This window comes from Protomyctophum parallelum, assembly GCF_964188405.1.
Source record: "Protomyctophum parallelum genome assembly, chromosome: 16".
Classification (NCBI taxonomy): Eukaryota; Metazoa; Chordata; class Actinopteri; order Myctophiformes; family Myctophidae; genus Protomyctophum; species Protomyctophum parallelum.
Window position 1 is genome coordinate 41,326,588 of NC_139711.1, and position 17,811 is coordinate 41,344,398.

A 17,811-nucleotide genomic window follows, 5' to 3' on the forward strand; every position below is an offset into this window, starting at 1 on the left:
CTAAGATCTTCGTCTGTGAGACCCACGATGACCCATTGTAACATTAACTGTACACGTGGATATGTTTTATCGCTGTGTTGTCATTGCATTTGCTGTCAAATGAAAGACTGTTTTAGTGTATTTCATGCATAACATTAGCAGCCTCCTCCTCCCCCTGGCCTGGTCCGCTACCAATGGATTCCTGAATAAACAACATTAAAATAGCTCGGAAATGTAAAGAAACCCCACAGACAGGCTTAATAACTAAAGTCCTGATTTCTGTCAGTATATAAAAAAGGCGTGAATAAGATATAGTTGTGTTATATAATGTAAGCCTATATAAAACGTGATTTGTAAAACACCAAACAAATATAGCAGCCATGATTCAGGAAGACGCATGCGTAGAGAGGTTTGTTACTGTATTATTACTCCCATAACGCTATGGTCTACTCCTACTGTACTCTTTACTACGCTGTTTACTTAGAAGAACGAACCGATCGACCCTCAACGTGGAGCCGTGTAATTAATTCATCCCAGACAGATGACAGAGCATCGACTCGAGAATGGCATCATCAGAAAAGTTCCGAAAAGAACAGACTCTTGCGATGAGAAAGAAATACATCGGGTAGGTAAACAATCACATTGTCACAGTGAACTGATTTCTATCTATCCTGCTAGCATTCATAACGGCAATCTAAAACTAGTATCAAGACTGTCTGTTTATGTCAATGTTAATAACAGCCGTGTTACACCGTATTAAGAAGAGCTATTAAATGTATTGTTGTTGTTTTTCTCCCAGATCGTCCTGTAGACTGTTTTATTCAGATGACCCAGTGAAAATAGTGAGAGCTCGGGGTCAATACTTGTATGACGAGAACGACCAGCGGTATTTAGACTGCATCAGCAACGTTCAGCATGGTAAAACCCCATCAAACTGTTTTTAAATAGAGCAACATGTTTGTTTTTTATAAACATATCGATACAACTTCCGAACTCGTTCAACTCGACGAGGAAATTGAGTCACATGACGTGGTCTATGGCTGTAAACAAACAAGTGTAATGCGTTATGGCGTCGTCCACTCACAGTTAACAGTCTTTGTATTGACTTGTACTAAATGAAATGTAACGTAATTCTGCAAACTGTTAATAAATCAATCAACACAACATTCTCAATTCAATTTTGCCCTCTAGTGGGCACACTTTGTATAACTTGGTGTTTGTCTATTCCAGTGGGCCACTGTCACCCCAGCATCACACAAGCTGCAGCAGCTCAGATGGAGTTACTGAACACAAACTCACGCTTCCTGCACGACAATATCACCCTCTATGCAGAACGCCTGGCTGCCACACTGCCTGACAAGCTGTGTGTCTTCTATTTTGTCAACTCTGGGTGAGTGGTGGTTGTTATAATGATCATGAGTTGCCCATGTCTGTGTACTTGAACTTGAGATACAGTGTACTTGATATGTATTGTGTACTGCCTGAACTGTGGCTACGAGAGACATCTCAGCGACAGCGAGGTCAGCCTTGCTGCAGTAGGCACGTTATTTTGTCTCATATCTTGTGGTCACGTCATTATGATCCAGCACTATATATGTTCCCTGTTGTGTAATAAACTTATAGTGAATCTTTAGCGTGATACATGTCCCGTGTCGCGTTATTGTTCTCCCGGGCCCGCCGCCGCAGTCGCCGTACCGAAGGAATACTTCAACCGGATTGTCACACACCACCCAGCCTGCACACATTACCTGTCTGTCAGAACCAGACGAGGAGATTACATCAGTGGTGGTGCACACAAAGTGATTAAAGATTTAAATATTTGTATTTGCCACATGCTGCTGATAAATGCATGTGCAGTGAATTAGACTACTAGACTACTAGAGTGTATGCCCTGGGACTGGGAGTCTGGGGTTCTAATATATTGCTGCCAAAAAAACGCAAATACAGAATATAAATGAATAAACTGGCACACAAGGATGACGACCGTGAGGACCCAGGTTTGAATCTAAACCCATCCCATCACGTCTTGCATGTCACTGCTCTGTCTGTCCTTGGTTTCCTTCCTCTAGTCTATGAAATTCTATATAGCATGACATTGGTAAATGGTGCATTTATATAGCGCCTTTATCCAAGGCGCTTCACATAGATTGTGCATTACATTCACCCATTCACACACCGATGGCAGCGGAAACCATGCAAGGCGCCAACCTGCACATCAGGAGCAATTAGGGGTTCAGTGCTCAAGGACACTTCGGGATCGAACTGGTAACCTCATGGTTCCCATCCAGCTGCTCTACCGGCCACTCTACCCCTGAGCCACTGCCTCCCTATTGAAGGTGATTTATCCATTCATTCACCCAACAGGTCTGAGGCCAACGATCTCGCTCTCCGCCTGGCACAGCAGTACACACAACACGAAGATGTCATTGTGCTCGACCAGTGAGTTTAGAGGTTTTTTTTACTGTCATTTTGACATAGACAATAAAACGTACAAATAAATATATCAATTACAATACAACTCTCCTTCTATACCAGTGCATACCATGGACACCTTATGTCTCTCATCGACATTAGTCCATACAAGTTCCGGAAACTGGCAGGACAGAAAGAATGGGTTCATGTGGTGTGTAAGCTTACATAAGCATCATTTGGAACTGCTGACCAACAGTGAATATTTTCCATGACAAAATAGTACACATCATTCTCCTAGGTACCCTTGCCAGACACCTACAGAGGAATATATAAAGACGACCACCCCAACCCGGCCGAAGCATATGCTGCCACTGTGAAAGACAAAATAGACGAGGTGCAAGGGAAAGGCAGGAAGGTACGATTTAGTACAATTCAGTTTGCTAATAGTACTGCAAACTGCAGTAATGCATAATGTAGAACCACATGTGAAGCCACTGCATGGCCAAATAGTGTTATGATTATTCATGGTGATCAATGTATAATTTCTCTTTTTTTTCTTTCAACTCATTTTCAACAGATCTCTGCATTTGTCGCAGAGTCATTGCCAAGCGTTGGAGGGCAAATCATCCTGCCACAAGGATACTCAACTAAAGTAGCCGAGTGAGTCCTCAGTAGTCACTCTTAAAGGGTTCATTCAGATTTGTTTTACTTAAAGCTGGAGGAAATACTTGCCATTAATATAGTGGTGGCAAGGGTATTGATTGCCTGATTACCTTGCTTAAGTTTATAAACTTTGTATAGTTTCAGAGTTGTCTCATATTCGGCACAATACGGTAATATTCACAAAAAAAACAGACCAGAACCACGGCAATCAATTAATACCTTTGCAACCACTTTATAAATGGCAAGTATTTCATACAGCATTAAGTCTAAAAATCTGAACTAACCCTAAGACATGAGTGAAGTGGAGCAATTTCATCTTCGACAATCGACATTTCCTGAATCCTGGGACAAAAACATAATGATTTGGATTTCTCTCTTCTTCACAGATATGTCCGCTCGGCAGGGGGGGTGTTTGTGGCGGACGAGGTGCAGACAGGGTTTGGACGTGTGGGAAGTCACTTCTGGGGTTTTGAGCTGCAGGGAGAGGATTTCAGCCCTGACATAGTAACAATGGGGAAACCCATGGGCAACGGGCACCCCTTGGCATGTGTGGCAACCACGGTAGAGATTGCTGGAGCTTTCACTGCCACTGGCGTGGAGTACTTCAACACGGTGACTATTACAGATCAGCGGGAATAAAATAAGTCCATGCTACCAATTTAGTCATCAATCTGTAACACATACATTAAACTCACTAAAGGTCAAATTTGGGGGAAAGAAATCTTTAAAATGTTCATGTGTCAAAAATTTTACAGCATCTATCTATCGATCTATAAATGCACCAAGTCTCTGTCTGTACGTACGTGTGTAATCCACGTAACTCGGGAACCGTTCGCCCCACCGATTTCAAATCCAACACACACGCTCCACACCACCACAGGGGGTGCAGTAGCCTGTGTCGAGTCGGTCGGACCTACGGTTGTCCAGAACCGCCCCAAAAAGGCCTCTGCCTGGGTCTGGACAGGGGCCCTTGCCCATTGTCCAAATATGGAGCTGGCCTATTCTGACATCATTTTGACGTCTGCATAGACTCCACATTTGGGCATGCCTGACAAAGAACTCCATATATGGGCATAAAAGGGACACAGAAATAATATCTAGGTGGGGCATGCATTTACAAGTAGGCCAGTGCCCAACGAGCACTGCTGTAGAGGCTCTTAATGAGAATAGCCATATATTTTTACATAGAGGGTCTGTGTTTGCCGGTCTGGAGGTAATTTTTCAGTTCAGTACAACCCAAGTTTTTTGTTCACACTGCTAGCAGGCCAACTTAGTACTGCATATGGTTAATATTAACACACGCACGTACATGCGCACACACGTATGCACAGTTGAGTACACACACACACACACACACTGGAAGAGCTAGTTTTTCCTACAGCGCTTACTACAAATCAAATCTTGCAAATCTTGCAAATCACAAATCCCACCGTCTCTCATTAATGGGAGACTTGTCATGATAGATCCACAGGCCATGACATGGTTATTGGACCGTGCTTTGTTTTTTTTCCCCCCAACTATGTTGGACAGCATTTTCTTTTTCTAATACGTGCTAAAAACAATTAGGGAATTCCATTCCGTCCGACCTCTTGCAGTTTGGAGGTAACCCAGTGTCGTGTGCCATTGGCTTGGCAGTTCTTGACGTCATCGAGAAAGAGGACCTAAGAGGGAACTCCACCAGAGTGGGAGGGCATCTCAAAGACCTGCTCACAAAGCTGAAAACTAAACATCAAATCATTGGAGATGTCCGGTAAGAGCACAGTATCAACTAGCAATTCATAGTATTACAAAATGATGTACTGATGATGAATTTAACAGCCTGAATCTGTACAGCACTGTCACTGACTGCTTTTCACTTGTAATCCTTGGTTCTTTGCAGAGGGGTCGGTCTATTTGTGGGCTTGGAGCTGGTGTCAGACAGAGCGCTGAAGACCCCAGCCACGGATGTTGCATCAAGGGTGGTGAAGAGGTGATGGTCAACACTGATTTATACTTGTTATAAATCTGACATCACGCCAAAATTGGCCAATATAAAAGCTTACGGATCCATGCTGCAAGGCATTTGTGAGCTACAGAACAACATTGGCAGAATGGCAGTACAAGTACAAATCAAGCCTTACTGTAGAAATAAAGGGTCATGACCAAACAGTTGGTGCCCTCAATTTTTGGTCTCTGCTTTGGGAATCTTATCTATTTGTATTGCAGGCTGAAAAAGGAGCGGATTTGTGTCAGCACAGATGGACCATGGGAGAGTGTCGTTAAGTTTAAACCGCCCATGTGCTTCAGTATGGAAGATGCTGAGCTGGTAGCACATAGCATCGACCACATCCTCACAGGTGAGACAATGACATCATACAATGTTACAGTACGTCAGTACCTTAATATATACTCTAAGGTCAGTATGCAGACACAAATCAGAAGTACCAAGAGAAAAAGTTGCAACACCTAAAAAGGTATAAATTATAGAAGCACAAGATTATCGTACAGTTCAATTCATGATTAAGCAATCAATGTTCAATTTTTCCCCAGATATGGAGACCCAGGACCTTAAATAGGAAAAATGAAGACATTTACAGGTTTGTAAATCCTGTAGAAAAACATTTAATAGCTGTTGGTCACATTCAGAAGGTTCAGAGGTAGAGATATAGGCATCTTCATAATTTATGAAGAAGTTGGTGAAGTCAAAATGGAGTATCAATTATTTTCTGATAATCCAGTTGACTTCACCAACTGGTAAAATGCACTCCAATCTCAAAACAATTTCATTACCTTTCATACTGGTATTTCCTATGGCAGAATATGTTCACTTTGTACCTCCATAATAGGGGACCCGTAGTTGTCACAGTTCAAATGTCATCTTAACACAAAACCCTTGTGAGCTCACAAAAACTCTGCCCATTTGATGCAATACACTGTAGCATTGAGTGGACATAAGATCACCGACTCACCAATTCCTTCAAACTGTACACCTAACTTTCTATCGACAGCTACAGACCGGACAGGGAGGCAACACCATTAGACTAGTGATGTTTTAATACTGTAAACTGGGGCATCGCTAAAAGCAAGTGCCCATGTCAACTAACATTGGAGGCTCAGTTGATCTCCTCTGGAGTTGTGATGCTTTCTAAAGTACACTACTAAAGTAACACTTCATTCTATTCTGTTCTTTTCAGGCATTTCTACTTGAATATACAGGCCATTCCATTGCCAGTGTTCTGTAGTCATTTGATTGAACCACATTAAACACAGCCACTGTGATCAAGACTTAATGTCTGAGACCAAAGCAAGAGAAACACTTGTACTGCAACACTAATGGTTGCTTTTCATAGGAAATGTCTTAAGCCAAACCTCAATAAACATTTTAAATACAGTTTATCCTGCCTCTTTCACATCCTTGCATCCGTCGTAGCAAAAAGAAAATAAAGACACATTCTATATGCAACCGTCTCTGCGACATTCTTAAAATATGGGGAATAAGAACTTACCAGAGTAAAACCTTAAATCTCCTGGACCTTTTCACAGTAAACATACCAAAAATACTGGAGGTTCACACCTAGCAGGGGGGGTGAGTACAAAATCTTAGCCAGATATCCAGCAGCAAGTGAAGCACTCTGCCAGTTATCCAAAGGCATCCGTAGGAACTTTACCATTATCCAAGACAAAAAAAAAAGCAAGCAAGCCATTTAACAGTACAAAACATTTAACATTACTTTTACAAATAATAACAAAAGGATCCATGTGTAATATAAATCAAAAGTTTATTTCTACCAATTTGCCCAAGACACTAGAGGAATGAGTTTCCAGTGAGAGAGGGAGTGCCCTCTTACATTTAAACAGGCTTGCTTTCGGTTGTATCATAACACTAGTAAAGCCACTTAAAATTGCAGACATGATGGGAAAGAATCTCCTTTTAAAAGCCAAAGCAAAAAAAAAAAATGAAATGAAAAAAAAAAAGAACTGGTTGTCCTTGTCTACTTAACCAACTGCAAACATTCACTTAACACACTTACAATTAACCCTTTGATTAGTTAAATCCCTTATCCGTCTTTCCTCACCCCACATCTGAAGCCATGCAGCTCGCATCAAACACTCAGGAAAGAAAAACTAAAAATCTACAAACACCAAAGAGAAAAAAAAAATATGCAAAAATTTGTTTTATTCTTGAGCTTCAAAAGCTCTGCTCCTTGCTTGTTGGTAAATCCAGTAGACATGTAAAATACAACCATACAATACATTAGATTCAAAAAAAGGTACCAAAAAGTACAGTAAAAATAACACTTCCATTGCTGGAAATGTAAATGGACACAAAACAATATAAAATAAAAAGTGGAAAAGTGACATTTGCTTCCCCAGTTCCTCACTTGATCTGTACATATGGAGCATGAGTCCAAATTTCTGCCAACTCCAAAGGAAAAGCCAGAGCCCATGATGGCTGTGGTTGGACCATGGGTTCCTTCTCTTATTTACTTTAGACCTTAAGAGAAAAAACACGGTGCTCAGTGTTACTAAAAAAATAAATGTATACAACATAAGTTACAGAAAGGCAAGAACATGAATGAGCTTTACAGATCTTTACAGAATGGACACAGACACAACCGGAGGGGACAAGACCAGTAGCTGCATTACCTAGCTAGCACCCCAATGAAAACCCTACTACCACCACCACCTCAACCCTTATTGATCCAGTAGTGTTTGTAGGGATGCATCTTAATGATTGGCACATGGAATGAATCCACAATTAATGATTCTAGACCCCATGACACAGTCCCCCCTGCCCCCCATTCACCACCACAATGTTTGAATGAGTTTTAAGACTAGATGGAAGAATTTTGAGTCAAAAAGGCACTAATGGTTAGAGCTAGATTGTCATGTTACTATAGATGATGCAAAAATGCATACCTGCACTACTTGTGATCAGTATGGCTTGTAGCTACTCTGGTGGCCTCCACGTCTTGGAGTTTTCCCATAGCTTGTATTGCCCTGGTCTGGAGGACAAGGAAAAAAAAGGGACTGAGTGCTTCTGTACAACAACGACCAAGAAAATTACGTTTTTCTCGCTGGGGGCAGTTATCGCTTACTGTAGTCGTAGCCACCCCCATAGCCGTAATATCCAGCAGAGTAGTCATAGTTGCCATAGCTGCCATATCCATATCCTTGTCCGTAGCCCTGTCCATAGCCGTAGCCCTGGTTCCAGTAGTTGTTGTATCCTTGGTTCCAGTTCTGGCTCTGGCCGCCTGGAAACGACAGGAGACACGAGACATCTCACACCATTTCATATTTAACTAGTCGTCAATAGGACTTACAAAGTCTACATATAAAGGATTAAACCGGGTCAGATTCTTGGGTTTCGACTCCCAACATTGCAAGGTGAGAAAAGGGCAATAAATTAGATATATACAAAATTAAGTTTAACATAATACGGCCGTTGCATCCTAATATACAAGTATAAATCTTGGTTTTGATACAAACATTGTATCAAAATGAGAAAATACACAAATATAGCAATACAATAGAAATGGCAGTACTAAAAGACACACACACCAGCAGTTGGCATTGTTGGTAAATAAAGTAATGGATGGACACTCACTTCCACGTCCTCTGCCACGCCCCCCATATCCTCCTCCTCCTCCACCACCACCACCGCCTCCGCCGCCACCTCCACGACCACCGCCATACTGCTGCTGCTGGTACACCTCTTTGGGCTGGGCTATTTTAATCTCACACTGCAACACCACACAAGACATGCATAGACATTAGACTGAAGTCATGGACATTTTGCCATTATGCATGAATTCTATTTTTAAAAACAATTGTTCTTTACCTTGCTCCCACTGACATTATGGAATTTCTTTTCCAAAACTTTTTTGACTGGATTCTCTTCCTTATACGTGATAAAAACAAATCCCCTCCTCTTCTCCGTCTTTGGATCTTGCGGGAGCTCAATCGTTTCGATCTGAAAGACGATAAAACAATGAAAGGCATTCATTAAGACAGTTCTGCTGTAGCCACTTCAAGCCTCATCCATTTGCTGTGCGCCGAACACAGCCGATCTACAAGCTGAACATGTTATTTTCACCAAGAAATAGGAAAAAGAAAATAGGCCGCAGTTGTTTGAGCATTAGGACCTTACCTCTCCAAAAGTGCCAAAGTACTCCTGGATAACATCTTTGTCTGTGTCTGGGTTGAGGCCTCCAACAAAGATCTTCTTGACTGGCTCCTTCTTCATAGCCATTGCCTTCTTAGGGTCAATCTGTCGACCATCTAGCCTGTGTTCCTTCTGTTCAAGGACCTATTGGAAATGTGCATGGTTAAGTTTCCCTTCTGAACACACTGCTTATTACACAATACACAACATTAAAAAAACGTCGTTTCAACTCACTTTATCTACTGCAACTGCTTCTTTAAAGAGAATAAAGCCGAACCCTCTTGACCGGCCTGTCTGCTGGTCCATTTTTATGGTGCAGTCTGTCACTTCACCAAATTTAGAGAAGTAATCTTTGAGATCCTTCTTACTCGTGTCCCAGCTGAGACCCCCGACAAACATTTTCCTAAGCCAACAAAAACAAAGTGGTAAACAGTTTAACACCACAGCATAGCATTACAGTTAACTATACCCCCAACACTCTTGTTTTTTTGCAATCACTTCGTCACAATTTTTCAATTGCTGCTAGTTACCATGCAGATGTGCCTCTGTTGGGTACTTATTCACATTTAGGAAGTCATGCCGTTTGCTTGTTCACGTGTTTACAGATGCTAGGTTTGATGTTTACTTGGTATCTCAGTAGTTATTTTGCTGCATTTAAAGCTTTCTTCACTCCATCTACATGACCATGTCGTAAGTTGACCAGGGTTCGGAGGACCATTTTAACGATCGCATACTTTTGAAGTTGGTTGCAATTTAGGCATTTAGCAGAAGCTCTTAATCCAGAGCACTTTACAGTAAGCAAGACGACCACGTGGTAATGCATTACCAAAAGTCGTCGAGAATCATAAGGAAGCCAAGAACCTAGCATCCATTCTGTTGCCATGGATAAGAGTGTCCGCTAAATGTTTTATATTGTAACATTAGCAGCGCCACTAAATAGCTCATTCAGGATTGGGGGGCAGGGCGCGCTGGTGGGCAAGTGCACAAACTGTTCCAGAACATCTGTTGCCACCAGTGACGTAGGAAGGGGAAGGTAGGGGTCCTGTTCCCCGATCCCACTAGCTTACGGTTCCTTTTCTTCCATCTACATTTTTAATAGAATATAGGCCGGAATGCATCCGCACAGTAAACGCGATCGGTTAGGCATCCGATCGAAACCCACCACACATACGTTGAACTAGAGTACAATCATGTTCTATGTGGCTGCCCCTCCCCCCTTCCCTTCGGCACATGGCGCCAACAAAGCCCGGCGGAACAAAGGAACTAGGACGAAACCTGGAGCTTCAACTAGGCCGAATCCACTCAAAAATGCATTTAAAATTCACAATGATAATATATTAAAAAATAAAAACTCACCCCGCATCCTCCTCCCCTTTACTGGCGTTGATCTGCCCGCCTTCCGAGGCTCCGCCGGCGCCGTTCTGGGCTTCGAGTTCGTCTCCTGCCTCGCCTCCCCCCTCCTCCGTCGCCTGTTCTTCGCCACCATCGCCGTCGTCCAGAGCGGACTCTGCTTCTACTTCGGCTTCGGGCCCTGCTGCTTCAGCCGCCGCCGCTACTACCGCTACTGCCGTTTCTGTGGAGTCCTCCTCTGCGTCGTCCACCAGTTCCGATTCGGCCTCGGCGTCTCCGTCGATCCCGTCGTCTATGGCCTCCTGCTCCGGCTCTGCCTCCTCCAACTCGTGCTGCGGTTCCTCCTCCTCCTCCTCCTCGGCGGCGCCTCCGTTAAAATCCTCGTCGAGTTCGTGGCCGTTTTCCGACGTTTCCATGAACTGCTGCTCGGTGTCGGACATTTTTATAAACCTAGTATGATCCCTCTATTTTATAATCCTGAGGAGATAAATTAAAAAAAAAATCCCACTTTTAGCTGTGTTGCTCCCTTACATAAGTACTGCTGCCATTGTTGTTCCCTCCTCCCACTACAATTCATGAATCCAATAGGTCTAGCACATTTTGGATCCCCCCTCAGTAAAACATGCTTCGCCATTAACGCCGTGCCAATGCATACATACATCTACCACCATTTTGACCGGTTCCACGGTCCATACATTTAACAGGGAGACCCCCTTTTTTTACTTCAGTTTAGTAGGCAAATAACGGAACGGATCTGCTGCGACAAACGAAAAGATAACCGGCGGTCTGCAATCTTTTAACATGCAGAGCCAGATGTCTGAAGAAGAAGCTGCATGGCCGCTGGTGATAAACCAAACCCATGAAAACGAACGTGCAACTCTATTCGCAGTTACGTAATGCGGAGGAGGCCGTGCCTCGCTCCACAGACACACACTGTGTAAATTTGTATAATTGCAAATTACGTAATTATCACTCCGTTCTAGAACTTTAACGACAGATCCACCACAATCAAACGTACTTACGCGCTGAGTCTCAACTAAACAAACCTCCGAGAAACGTATTTTTAGACGGAAAAAGGACTGCTTACTGATCACACAATCGGAGAGCACTCTTCAAGATGGATTCTCCCATACGATACGACGCAAACTCGTGGTTGGTTTTATAGAACCGGTAGCGAAAAAAAACACACTGCCGGCAGGAGGCGGTCTGGTTGGATCGTCAGTGCTGCCAATCGTAGCGCCGACCAATCACAAAACCACGTTCATTTTTTTTCCTTCAGATGTTCACGCCCTTTACACACAGGGAACTTTGAGTACCTTTTCTGCTTTCAGGCACATTCTTGGGGTTGGACAACTTGGACTTGATAGTTTGTTTGGTATTATGTCGAGTCATGTCCAAAACATTGCATTTGGCACTGTTAAATGGGAATTTGCACAACAGTACACACATATATGTATCTGTTATTATTTTTTATTTTATTTATTTATTTACAAAGTTGCGTGTGAATGCTGTTAAATATTATTGGACTGGTTAAAAAAGTTAAGCAATTTCGTCTTGACAAATTCATGCTATGGAATCTGAATTGGTATCTATTACATGGAATTATAGCCTGTCAACAGACAACAACTCCCATTGAACCTTTCAGTCGCTTTTGATTTGCATGCTTCATTGCATTCATCTGTTAACCAAAGACCAGTTTTAGAACAAGAATTTGTATCAAACAAATGCATTTCTGAGATGCTCTTTATAGATGTAAAATCAAATTCTTTAAGTAACGTGTCTTATGAGTGACCTCTCCAAAAAATACACTTCTTATACGATAAAGGAGGGTTTAATTCTTAGCCAACAGCGTGGCTTCAAGTTTCCCCACCCTTTCCTCTCAACATGACAGTAAACCTTGCACACTATTCCATAACTATTGGAACCAAAGCCAATTAGGTCGGTGCCAACACTTCCGGTTACCAATTAATGGAAATAATAAAAGGCAAAGGGGGGCCATAAATGTTTGTTTTGAGTGTTTCTCTTTTACTTATAATATGGATGCTAGTCTGTATGCAGCCTACTGTACGTGCCAAAGGCAATTAGCTCTAGCCTACCTGATAAAATACCCAGACTGAATATAAACATGCAACATGTCTTATATAGCCTATGTCATCTTTCTTCACCATTTCATGTGAGTGAAAGTGAAGTGCAGCCTCAAGTCTGCTTGTACAAAATGATCAGTTCAGTTTAACACACTAAATTATAGCCTGTCTGTGTCAATTATAAACTGTAGGCCTATATGTAGTTTGTTTTTTACAGCAACAGACAATGCAAACAGCACAAAATACCATGCCCATGTTCTTTGGGATTTATATTTGACACCAGCTATGCAGTTGCAATGGTTCTGAGGTCTGATCTGATTTAACAACTGGATTGCAGATAGTCATGTCATTTAAGAGAGTTACAGGCTGGTTGAGTACATTGCATGGTTTATTATATTGTTTATTGAGATTATTATTGAGTGCATGGCAGTCGAGATCAGCCTCCATAATAGTCATTTGCATATATTTTGGTTATACCAAGACGAAAAAAAATAATCTCAACATGTGTTTGGAAATGATTTAATTACAAATGCCAGTATATTATAATAATAAAAAATAGTCAAAATACCATTTAATTTCATTCTAGGATTGAGATGTCAAGTGTAAGAAGTTATATATTGTTATTCTGCTTATTCCACAATAGCCCCATCAAACACGTTAGGTTTGTTTGGATTGTTTTTGATCAGCCAGTCAGCAATCCAAGTCTGTTGAAAATGAAGAAGACAAATCCATGAAAGTAGCACGACATGCTGACAAAAGCAAACATATCATGTTTTAACACTGATAAATACAATAATTGGATACATCTGTCCAACATTCTGATGCTTAGCTTACACATGGATTGAGAGGCTTCTCCTTGCAGAGTTCAGTAAGACCTCTGAGCAGTGTGGGATTCACATACTTGATCAGGTATTCTTTGGCAGCTTCTACCGTTGGAACAGGTTCAATAACAGCTGTCATGATAGACGAGAGAGAGGGGCGGTAATTGGAACGTACAGTTAAGTGTTCACAAGCTGACAGTTTAACGTATATAAGAATAATAATTGTGTGTTTTCCATGTGAGACTTACAGTTTGGAAACATGTACTTGAGCTCCCTCTCAGCTGCTATGAATGTATCACTACCATGAACGGCATTGCAGAGCTCAGAGATTCCATACATCGCTCGAAGGCTATGGGAAGAGTTTTCAGAATGTATTTGTATAATTTCTGCTACGGCTGTCAAAGGATCATTATTGTACATCACTATATGACACCAGAACTCAACCTACTTTGACAGCATCAATCAGAAAACTGCTCAACATCTTCATAGTAAGAATGAACTCTAGTCAATAAACTAGGTAAATGATCACATAAATGTAGCTACAGGGAGAATCAGCTCACAGGCCTTGTAGTTAGAATATCTGCCCTGAGACTGCAGTGGCGTATGCAGGAATGACAAGTTGGCCAGGCTAAAATATAATTCTTATATCTCGTGTATCTTATACACTGGAAAAAACTTCAGCTGGGCACGCATCAAATACCTTTAGTAGGGTGTCAAATGTATCCCCCATGCGTTCTTTGACAGCAAGGTGTGTGAACACAAAGGCGTTGTATTTGCATATCTATGGGAGGGTCGCACCACGTAATGGACACGCCCGGGCCGTGAAAGGACGGGGGGGCGAATACACGAGCAAGTCGGAGCAATTGCACTCCCATTGTTCTAAGTTTGGGTTTCTGGTTTCAAGGACAGGTGAGACTGAGACTTGGACAGACGGCGGCCTGCCCTCGGCCTTATTGTAAATACGCCTCTGTGAGACTGGGAGGTCGGTGTTCAATTCCCGGGGCGAGTCATACCAGCAGACTATAAAATTGGCCCCCAGTGCATCCCTGCTTTGGATTGGGATAAGTCCCTGTGACATTCTAGTGTCATGTCCAGGGGGTGCCATAGACACAATAAGGACAAGGGAAATAGTCAATCTAGTAGATCAGCTATTTTCAATAGATCTAGGATCTGGGGGATGGGTAGTGGAGGGGGGGAGGGGGGAGTCCGGGGGCCAAATACATATTCATTAGGGGGTCCTTGACATGATCTAAATTACGTTCATAACAAAAACAAAAACATGAGAAAAAGTTGTCAAGGTGGTGAGAAGGTACACAGCCCCTCACACATTAGGCCATTAGTTTAAGATATTTATATGTGTCACTGGTGGGTTCTGGTGGGTTCCGGGGAGCCAGTCACCCAACATTTGAGAGGACCTGTGATGTCATGCTGGAATAAGAAATGGCCATAGCCGTCATCACAAATGTGATGATCTGTTGATTACACATAAACTCATGCATTATGAACTTAAGCCATGACACATGAATAGGTATAGGTTTTTATTTATATTTAGTGTTTTTAGACCTTCTTTTATGCCTGACCAGGACCTGGGAAATCACATTTTGTTCTGTACTTGTATTGTATGGAATGACAATAAAACTCCTTGAACCTTGATGAGGTCAGCACAAATGTGATGAGGTCAAGTGGCTATGGCCAAATTTAGGCCAAGGAGTGTTTTTCGTGCAAAACTAATGCTTGGAATGGATTCAGAATAACATGTCACATGCTACTTAAAGCATAATGGAATTTGGAAATGTTGCCATAGGCCTATATAGGTTGTCTCTGGTGTGGTATACAAAATACCACACAAAATATCATACAAAAATGGCCATAACTTTTTTCGCGATGTTTCCGGCAGAGCAGGCCTCTCATTCTGTGGACCTTAATGACCAAATTAATAGAAAAAAATCACACCTGTGTGAAGTGAGGAGCGCTAATATATTAAAGTCTAACTCAAGTTGATTAGGTGATGTAATGGTGATGTAAAACAAATGGTGCCAACACAAACATTAAACGCCATTAACAGTAAAGAGACAATATGACGTGAACGACACATTATGACGTACATTTTCCCTTTATTGTCAATGAGTTTACTAAACAAACTTTGAACTGAAGACAAACATTAAACCTGTGTATAGGAGGGGCTAGCTCTGTTCCATACCCTTCCTGCTTTCGATTCTGCGAATTAATTCGCAGAATCGAAAGCAGGAAGGGTATGGAACAGAGCTAAGGAGGGGCTAGCGCCCCTCAACAACACAAATAAAAAGTATGGCATGACATCACAGGTTAAACTCTATTCCAAGGAACTGGTCAGAATAACGTGTTCCTTCCACGCACTACGTCCGGCCGGAGAAATTCCCTCCTGTAAGGTGAAAAGAAGCAGCTTGGACTCCTCATGCATAGAAGGAAGCATGAGGTCAGTCCGCTGCCCCGCCAGGTTGGCAGAGGAAGTGTAGCGCCCAGGATTACAATAGATAATTGACACTGGGTTAAAAAAAATGGGTTGCAAAATCGTGGGATAAAAATTAGCTTAAAACAAAAACTATTCCTTGGTGCTTTTGGGCCTGTGGCCCCTCGACTAAGCCAAAAATAATGCCAAGCAGGATGAATTAATACTGACCTTTCAGGTTGAGTGTCCCTGGCCTGAACGCTGTTGACGGGACCTATGATGGTTTTCCAGTGGGCGATGGCATCTTCCCGAGCCAGATCCAGTGCAGTGACAGGACCAGAGCTCATGAAGGCAGCCAAACTGGGGAAAAAGTTCTTTCCGTAATGGTCGGCGTAGAAGTCACTGCACTCCTCTGGACTGAGCTGCAATGTCCGCTTCTGCTCGGGATTAAGTAGTACCATTAAGTATCAGATTTACGCTCCAGCTTGCCGACTAAAGGCCTATTCATATTCCAGTTTTGGGTGATGAGTTTTGGTCACCTTATGAGATCCAGGGCTTAAAGTTCTGTCCAGGGGACGGATTTCAGTCCTGAGGACTTCATTAGGGGTCATTTAATGAGATCAGTGCAGATTTGCAAAAAATAGTTTTCAGTTTTGGGATTATTTTTTAGCTTTAAACCCTGGAGATCACCTCATCACCGAAAATGTGAGTATGAATAGGCCTTAACTGATCAGAATAATAAAAAGCTCTATATTGATTGTACTCATTGCTAGAATGTTTCTTCAGTAACAGGGGTCTCCATAGCGCTCCGGCTTTTTATTAAACAGACAATGCATTTTCAGGTCGGGATAACATTTTATCCAATCAGGATACAGATTAAACAAGTGGAATTGTAATTGATGGTAGGCCTATACTGTCTCAGATTGGCTGAAATTGTGTCACCTACCTGAAAATGCATTTTCTTTTTATTAAAGAGCTGGAGAGACAGAGACCCATATTATTGAGCAAACACATTCAGGTGGTAATCATTGCTATTCTGAATTTCTGATAGTATTGCTATAGTCGATAGCAATTATTACTATCAGAATATGATGTAACCTTTTAACAACTTTGTTTTAACCAAAAAAATATCACCTTTAACGAGGCAAAGAAAATTCAAGGCACTTTAAATAGGCCTACAGGCTACAATTAAACAAATCTGATTAACCATTGTCCAGTTTCTTGCAGTAAACATGTGCACCAACCTGCAAGATTGTGAAGCCCGATTTGAGAATGAGCTCCTCTATCTCCTCTGCTTTGTGGACCGCATCTGGTTTGATCAGAGCCAATGTTCTCTCCACACGAACACCACCGTGACCTGCCTCTGGCTGTGACATCCTGACCCTGGTTGTTTAGTTCATTTCAAGAGGCCACCGCCTGCGTAAAGTACGGAATGCAGCTCGTAGTAGCAATACTCGTTAGCATGAATGAAACCATCTTTGTAGCATTAACTGCAGCCTAGCTGGTTGCTAGGATACACACAACTCTACGGGCAAGCCAGGTGGCCAACTGTCGATTTGTTGTTGCACTCTGCCATTGAAAATAAATTAGACCCTAGGTCAGGTAGGACACCTACTGGTTGAAAAGTAGTATTGCCTGAAACAAGTGCAATTCTCCCCATGCCACGCATTTGGCAAGGACTACTTTTGTGATGGTAGCAATTTGGTCTCAATATACACTCATTTTGGGTGTAAAGGAATTTCTCAAACTTGCCACGTTAGTCTATAATACATACAGCAAGCTTTGGTCCCATGCAAGTCTCAAGTCTGCATCCAAGCAGACTTGAGAAAGAGCAGCCCTCAACAAAATTCAGACTACTATTAATGTGCAAACTGCAAAGTTTGGAAAATTAATTTACTCCCAAAATATGGGTGTAACAGCTTAGTGAAT

The 17,811-nt window shown here is 42.1% G+C and overlaps 3 protein-coding genes across 6 annotated transcripts; 1 reads left to right on the forward strand and 2 right to left on the reverse strand.

Moving 5' to 3' along the window:
- The first annotated feature begins 281 nt into the window (after positions 1–281).
- On the forward strand, positions 282–7,011 carry phykpl (5-phosphohydroxy-L-lysine phospho-lyase). Its single transcript, XM_083786616.1, has 14 exons — positions 282–388; positions 517–604; positions 779–897; positions 1,210–1,369; positions 2,344–2,418; positions 2,515–2,602; positions 2,690–2,806; positions 2,969–3,051; positions 3,441–3,666; positions 4,650–4,804; positions 4,934–5,023; positions 5,260–5,390; positions 5,584–5,630; positions 6,228–7,011. Exons 2-13 carry the CDS (start codon positions 543–545, stop codon positions 5,607–5,609), a joined length of 1,332 nt encoding a protein of 443 aa, XP_083642742.1. The 5' UTR covers positions 282–388; positions 517–542; the 3' UTR covers positions 5,610–5,630; positions 6,228–7,011.
- Positions 7,012–7,190: 179 nt separating this feature from the next.
- Positions 7,191–11,685, reverse strand: LOC310873982 (heterogeneous nuclear ribonucleoprotein D-like). Of its 4 annotated transcripts, none has more exons than XM_083786621.1 (9): positions 11,637–11,685; positions 10,556–11,026; positions 9,434–9,602; positions 9,185–9,343; positions 8,876–9,007; positions 8,648–8,777; positions 8,133–8,288; positions 7,954–8,039; positions 7,191–7,528 (listed from the first exon to the last, which is right to left on the reverse strand). In XM_083786621.1, exons 2-8 carry the CDS (start codon positions 10,987–10,989, stop codon positions 7,969–7,971), a joined length of 1,251 nt encoding a protein of 416 aa, XP_083642747.1. In that variant the 5' UTR covers positions 10,990–11,026; positions 11,637–11,685; the 3' UTR covers positions 7,191–7,528; positions 7,954–7,968. The 4 variants fall into 4 exon arrangements, with proteins under 4 accessions (XP_083642747.1, XP_083642745.1, XP_083642746.1 ...); XM_083786619.1 differs by having other exon boundaries at positions 8,642–8,777; XM_083786620.1 differs by having other exon boundaries at positions 8,642–8,777; positions 11,572–11,672.
- Positions 11,686–13,262: 1,577 nt separating this feature from the next.
- On the reverse strand, positions 13,263–17,258 carry nme5 (NME/NM23 family member 5; the record flags this gene model as incomplete). Its single annotated transcript, XM_083786346.1, has 5 exons — positions 13,263–13,337; positions 13,468–13,586; positions 13,703–13,803; positions 16,114–16,319; positions 17,127–17,258. 5 exons carry the CDS (start codon positions 17,256–17,258, stop codon positions 13,263–13,265), a joined length of 633 nt encoding a protein of 210 aa, XP_083642472.1.
- Between the last annotated feature and the right edge of the window lie 553 nt (positions 17,259–17,811).

Coding starts and splice junctions, on each gene's coding strand:
- phykpl (XM_083786616.1), top strand. CDS start 543: ATGGCATCATCAGAAAAGTTCCGAAAAGAACAGACTCTTGCGATGAGA. Junction 2,419..2,514: donor GATGTCATTGTGCTCGACCA/GTGAGTTTAGAG, acceptor CTTCTATACCAG/TGCATACCATGGACACCTTA. Junction 5,391..5,583: donor CATCGACCACATCCTCACAG/GTGAGACAATGA, acceptor ATTTTTCCCCAG/ATATGGAGACCCAGGACCTT.
- LOC310873982 (XM_083786619.1), bottom strand. CDS start 10,989: ATGTCCGACACCGAGCAGCAGTTCATGGAAACGTCGGAAAACGGCCAC. Junction 9,344..9,433: donor AAGCAGTTGCAGTAGATAAA/GTGAGTTGAAAC, acceptor CATTTCCAATAG/GTCCTTGAACAGAAGGAACA. Junction 9,008..9,184: donor ACTTTGGCACTTTTGGAGAG/GTAAGGTCCTAA, acceptor ATCGTCTTTCAG/ATCGAAACGATTGAGCTCCC.